Source organism: Rhea pennata, chromosome 5 (genome assembly GCF_028389875.1).
Source record: "Rhea pennata isolate bPtePen1 chromosome 5, bPtePen1.pri, whole genome shotgun sequence".
In the NCBI taxonomy this organism is placed as follows: domain Eukaryota; kingdom Metazoa; phylum Chordata; class Aves; order Rheiformes; family Rheidae; genus Rhea; species Rhea pennata.
In genome coordinates, this window is record NC_084667.1 from 7,931,147 (window position 1) to 7,937,595 (window position 6,449).

The window sequence follows — 6,449 nt, forward strand, 5'->3', positions numbered from 1 at the left end:
GTTATAAATAGTATTCTAAACATATTAACATAGTTCTCTTTCAGATAGCTGTGCTTTCAATAAGTTGGTATTAAAATACTTGGGTTATAATTAATGCAACAGAGAAATCATTTCTAAATCCAGTGAGTGAATGCGAGAGGTTTCCTTCCACTTGTCCCACTTACTGGAGAGTAACCCTTCAGGCTACTTCTTTACAAGCCTTAATATGTGATGCTTCTTTCGTTTCAAGTTTCAGAATTAAAACTATAAATTCTTAATAACAGTAAACCATGACCTGATGCCTAAATCAATTAGGAGGACATGCATGCAGTGAAGGCACAAATGGGTTTGATGGAGCTTCCAAATCCCAGTGTGTTTGCAGGGTAATTTCTGTAATGGAAGAATACCATTTCTTTAAAAAACAAAATAAGACAAAATCATTTGTAGGTTGCAAGTCCCAGATCTTGTTTATTTATAAAGCAATAAATATTAGAAGAAGCACAAATAAATTGCACGGGTGTGTAAACAAACTGTACAATGACTGAACAGAGTTCGGGAAGGGTTGCCAGAAGACTCCAAGAAGCATATTGTCGTCATCCTGAGTGGGAGGTAAATTGAAGGAAAGGTGCTTAGAAGCACTTGCGGTGGACAATGGATGGACCAGCTTCATCATACTCCTGTTTGCTGATCCACATTTGCTGGAAGGTGGACAGAGATGCTAGAATGGAGCCACCAATCCAAACAGAGTATTTGCGCTCTGGTGGGGCAATGATCTAGGATAAAGGGAAACAACCAAATTCTCATCAGTTTAACTGAACAATTAATCCACACTACCGACATACCAAATAGCTCGGTAGCAGCTATAGCACACACACCCACACATTTCTCCAGTATCAGTACAAATAATCTTCAGCAGCTGGTACAAAATATGTAGCATTTTCCAGGAAAATCTATAGCACAATCTTCCTCTAAGTTTACTTCTAATCAATGTAATTATGCTGATTAAATGCATTTTCTCCTAATCTGTCCATCAGTTGCTGATGCCACTTCTGAGTAGTTCCTGTGTCCCAGTTTAATGATATAGACATTTTCCCCATCCTTATCTATCTGTTTATAGTACAAATTCCTTACCTTGATCTTCATAGTACTAGGAGCAAGTGCAGTGATTTCTTTCTGCATGCGATCAGCAATACCAGGGTACATTGTTGTGCCACCTGAAAGGACGTTGTTAGCATACAGGTCCTTACGAATATCAATATCGCACTTCATGATACTGTTGTAGGTAGTTTCATGAATACCAGCAGATTCCATACCTAGAGAAGAAAGAATATGGCACATCAGTAAATTATACAAGAGGTCTTATTGACAAAAAACCCTCAGCATTTCTCCCCGTTACTAATATGAACGTCTAGATTTCTGCAGAAGTGCATTGTAAAACACAGGTTCCCTGTCCTGAAGGACTGAAGCTAGACAGAATATTAATCTGTGATCCTGGTAAATAGGTAGTATTGAAGACTTTTGTTGTAAAATTACTTACTGATAATTAAATGTTATAGAAAAAGCATTTTAAAAGGATTACAAGATTAGCTTAGAAAACAAAAATCGATAGAAAAAGATAATGTAACACGTGCACAAGAGGCGCACAAGAAGTGCAGTAAGATGTGGACACACAAGATAAAGTTCTATTTATTACATGGGGATATGAGGAAATTGCACAGAATAGAAGATATGAGTGTCAGGTTATGCCAGAGTCTCACAAGCACCATTAGTTTAATCCAGAAAAGAAAACAATAAAGATGGTGAAAACAGCCAAAGTAGAACTAAATACATTAGTAAATGCATGTTGGTCAGACTGAAGAAGAAATGAAGAGTCTAGACTGTTTACAGTCATCAAGGCAAGATGTAACGGACAGGGGTATTAGCATTGGGTGGTAAGAAAAAAGAAATCAAGAGCAAATGTTCATAGGTTGCATTCCAATCTATTAATTTTAACAGGTGCTTCCTGGAAGGGTTGACACTAAATCCACAGTAAGATGTCAGCTGATGAACAACTGCATTTAATGCTCAGGACTTACACTATAAGCCTTTGTTATATCCATCAGCTGTGTCCGCTATAGCGGACAACAAACTTACCATCTTGGTCATGGCAATGTTAAACCACAGCGCACATAAGCTACACATTAATATCTTATTTTCTTTTTCCTCACACACTTTATTTCTTAGTGGAGTCAGATACTGTTTCAGACAAGAGCTGTGCACATACAGCTCTGAAAACTGTTCTTACCAGTGACATAATGTTCTAACTGTAATTTTAGTCATTGAAAATTGCAACCTAAAACCTGCTCTAGGACTTTTATCAAGAGCCCAGGGCTCAGCTAATTCCCAACTGAGCTCACATTCAGTAGAGTTTATAGGGACCAGAGGCTGTAACCCATTATTTATGTTTGCTTTTATGCCAAATTTAGATCATCAGGGGGACTGGGACACTTTCTAGATCTTCTGATTCATTCAGTCCTCTTACTGTAAGAGAAATTTTCCAAAAACACTCACCAATGAAGGATGGCTGGAATAAGGTTTCAGGGCAGCGAAAACGTTCATTACCAATTGTGATGACTTGGCCATCAGGCAATTCATAGCTCTTTTCCAGAGAGGAGGAAGAGGCAGCAGTGGCCATTTCATTCTCAAAGTCCAGTGCAACATAGCACAATTTCTCTTTGATGTCACGAACAATCTCACGTTCAGCTGCACATATAAAGAAACCAAGTCAAGGTCTGGAAAAGCAAAACACTAACGAAGAAGATCCATGAACCAAGGGAGACATGAGGATATACACAGGAAGTCAAAGCTGAAGAACTGACCTGTTGTCACAAAGGAATAGCCACGCTCAGTGAGAATCTTCATGAGGTAGTCAGTCAGGTCTCTGCCAGCCAGATCCAGACGCATGATAGCATGAGGCAGAGCATAACCTTCGTAAATAGGTACGTTGTGGGTGACACCATCGCCAGAGTCAAGAACAATACCTGGGAGAGAATTGTTAGAGAGCAGCTGAAATCACCGAACAAATGTATGAAACATGACAAGCAGTAACACAGACAATAAAACATGTAGGATTTTTCATGGCATGTAAATCAGTGTCATTCTATTTAAGTCAATTACTAAAAATAGGCCTTGTCCATTCCTTCTGCCTTTGCCTGCATGGATATTCCTGTTTGGTGTAGGCATTCACATGAAACAGTTGTCTCGCATGTATTTTAAGCTAGATCCATCTGAACAGCATTCTACTACTATGTGTGTGTACGTGAGATGGTGATTGCCCTGATCTGAAAATGCACATCTCTGGGGCCCAAGAGTTCAACTCTTACACAAGCTTCACACCAGTGTCTGCAGTATCTTCACAGTAATCATTCCTCACTTGTATCATGACAAGCAGGAGAATCAGTTCCACAGTGTCTCCCTTTTAAAGCAGGGCAAACAAATCCACATTGTTCAACAGATTGCGTGTTCACTTTTCTGTTGACATCATCAGTAACTATAATCAAGAAAACTTCCCTATACTTTTCTGTAAATTGAATGAGTTACTTTTTTGGACTGGTTATCTGTTTATTTTACCTGTTGTACGACCAGAGGCATAAAGGGACAGGACAGCCTGGATTGCCACATACATGGCAGGTACATTGAAGGTCTCAAACATTATCTGGGTCATCTTTTCACGATTTGCTTTAGGGTTCAAGGGGGCTTCTGTGAGCAAGGTGGGGTGTTCCTCAGGAGCCACACGCAGTTCATTGTAGAAAGTATGGTGCCAAATCTTTTCCATATCATCCCAGTTGGTGATGATGCCATGTTCAATGGGATATTTCAAAGTAAGGATACCTCTTTTGCTCTGAGCTTCATCGCCTACGTAAGAGTCTTTTTGACCCATACCAACCATAACACCCTAGAAGAAGAAAATGCAGGAAACCATTATTTGTGGAAAATAGCATCAAAGAGCCCAAACAATTATGCCACATTATGCTATTCTGAAGAATGATACAACCAGCAATGCCAGAAAAAGGTCATTTAGGAAAAGAAATTTGTATTATCTGCATGTTAATTTTACATTTTTTAATAAAATAATTCTCCCTTTAATCAGATGAAAGGATCCATTTCTTCCCCTTTTCTAAATATGACATTGGTTTTCAATTACCTTTTCTTTCTGGTCCAACAGTTTGACTGAAAGTAAACTACACAATTTAATGAGCAAGGGAAGATACAGAGAGAGATTGGGAAGAGCGGTTTATAAACCAAAAGCTATGGAGAAAATAAGTCTTCTTGTGAAGAAGAGGATACTGCCAAAGTTAACCTGGTGACAGAACCTATAGCTATGGAGTCTCAGTGGTAACATTTTCATAAAAACAAAATGGCAATAGCAAATTATTTTAGCTAAAAAGAAAAAGCACTGCAAACTTTTTAGCTTGGAAATTTTAGAAGTACTGTCTTCTCCGTACGCTGATTTAATCGTGACAAAGTAAGAGGGCAAAGTGGGGACGAGCAAAGGGAGGCTTGAAGAGATCAGGCAGATCTTGAGAAGGCTGGGCCGCAGAGCAAGTGAGAGCGAACTCAAGCGCGCGGTTTGGCGTGTGAGCGGGCAGACGGGCCGGGTGGGGCGGGAAGGGCCCCGAACGAGCTGCGCCCGCGGTGAGTTCTGCCCGGCGAGCTGCGTCCGGGCGGCGGGCGGCGGCAGGCCTGGCCTAGCGCGAAGCGGCTCCGGAGGGAGCTGCGTTTGGCCCAGGTTCTCCGTCAGGAGCCTGGGTGTGGAGAGAGCGAAGAGGAACTGGAGATCGCTGGGGGAGAGGGAGAAGCTCATGGAAGCCCACAGAAGGGACCCAAACAGGGGGCCTGAGAGGACCAAGAAAGCATCGCCACAAGCAGCGGGGCAGGTGGCGGCGGCGGCGGGTCAGGAGCGGGCTCAGAGGCAGGAGCCCGCGCGAGGGCAGCGGGGGAAGCCCGGCGGCGCCGGCATCCTCTCTACCTGGTGCCTCGGGCGGCCGACGATGGATGGAAACACGGCCCTGGGGGCGTCGTCGCCGGCGAAGCCCGCCTTGACGAGCCCGGAGCCGTTGTCGCACACGAGCGCGGTGGTCTCCTCGTCGTCGCACATCTTCGGGCGGAGGCGCGGACCTGCAAAAGAGCGCGGCGGCTCCAGAGACTGCGGCAGCGCCGCGGGGCTCCCCCGCTCTCGCCCCGTCCCGTCCCGGCCCCGCGCGGGCTGCGGCTGCCCTACTCACCGGAGCGGCGCGGGGGAGGGAAAGCGCGGCGAACCGAGGCGAGGCGAGGCGCGGTGAGGCGGGGTAGCGGCCGGCGCCGCTTTATACCCGGCGGCGGCTGCCGCGGCCGCGGCGGGCCGGGGCAGCCGCCGCCTCCTTATTTGGGCGGCGGCGCGGCTTGGCGGCGCGGCGCGGCCATGAATGGCGCGGGGCGCGGCGCGGCCGCCCGGCCCATGTAAGGCAGCGCGGGCCCGGCCCGCCGCCCGGCCAAATAGGGAGGCGGCGGCGGCAGCGGCGCGCCGCCATCTTGCGGGCCGGGGGGGACGGTGCCCGCGGAGCGCGGGGGCGGTTTGTGCGGCGGCATGTGCCGGGGCGGCGGCTGGGGCTGCGGCGCGGAGCGCGGCCTCTTGTTTCTGCATTAGCTGGCGTGGATTTTAGGCTCCCCGCTTTTGCCCTTCTACTGGGTCAGTAATGTGGAGCAATAAGGGCCGAGGAGAAGGAGGGATGGGGACAGCTTGGGCAAAAAAACCTCTCTGTGTTAATGTGATGTGGCAGTTGTTTTCCTGCTCAGTTGCTGAAACACCTGCACTGATGTTTTGTTGCAGCGGTGAAACCCAGAAAATCCATATACCTTAAAGATCTTTTTTTTCCTTCCTTTGTTTTTTTCCCAGTTAAAAATGGAACCACTGGAGCAGCATCCCTCAAGCGGGCTTGGCCCGGCTGCGGAGGCCGAGCCCCCCGGGCGCGTCCTAGGGCAGCTGCGGCACCGTGCCGTGCGGCTTACAGCCCCCCGCGCTGCCGCCCGCCTGCGGCAGCGCCGCGCTGGGCCTGGGGGCGGACGGGGAGGGTGGGATGCGGGGGCCAGGAGGCCCAGACTCAACTGGATCAGCTGCCGAGGCACCGGTCGAGTGTATTAGCTGCTGCAGGTGGGCTGATGTGGCGTTACCTACATGTTGAGTGAGGGGGAAGGAGGGAGCTTGTGAAAGCTGCCTGGCCTGTGACTTTTTGGCTCCATGGGAGGTTTAAACACATCTTTGAGGCTCATACAGCAATATACCTCTTGGCCACTGTTAGCTCCTGCTTTTCCTTAAATGCCTTGAGGAGAGAGAGTCTGTTTCTGATGAGGTGCTATTTGTATATAAAGGTGTGTGTGTGTGTGTACATATATGTATGTATATATATGTATATATGTGTGCACACACAAATATATGCAAAATGCTTGCATGT

At 46.9% G+C, this 6,449-nt stretch overlaps 1 protein-coding gene across 1 annotated transcript; it reads right to left on the bottom strand.

The window, feature by feature from the left end:
• Positions 1–419: 419 nt before the first annotated feature.
• On the bottom strand, positions 420–5,346 carry ACTC1 (actin alpha cardiac muscle 1). The gene is made up of 7 exons (XM_062578024.1): positions 5,244–5,346; positions 4,988–5,136; positions 3,589–3,913; positions 2,838–2,999; positions 2,530–2,721; positions 1,111–1,292; positions 420–752 (listed from the first exon to the last, which is right to left on the bottom strand). The coding sequence occupies exons 2-7, from the start codon at positions 5,114–5,116 to the stop codon at positions 609–611; spliced, it is 1,134 nt and encodes a 377-aa protein (XP_062434008.1). The 5' UTR covers positions 5,117–5,136; positions 5,244–5,346; the 3' UTR covers positions 420–608.
• Positions 5,347–6,449: the final 1,103 nt, after the last annotated feature.

Excerpts from the sequence above, each read along its gene's own strand:
- ACTC1 (XM_062578024.1), bottom strand. The coding sequence starts at position 5,116 with ATGTGCGACGACGAGGAGACCACCGCGCTCGTGTGCGACAACGGCTCC. Across the intron at positions 2,722-2,837 it reads CTATTCCTTTGTGACAACAG|CTGAACGTGAGATTGTTCGT; the intron begins GTCAGTTCTTCA and ends TTATATGTGCAG. Across the intron at positions 1,293-2,529 it reads ATTCCAGCCATCCTTCATTG|GTATGGAATCTGCTGGTATT; the intron begins GTGAGTGTTTTT and ends TTTCTTCTCTAG.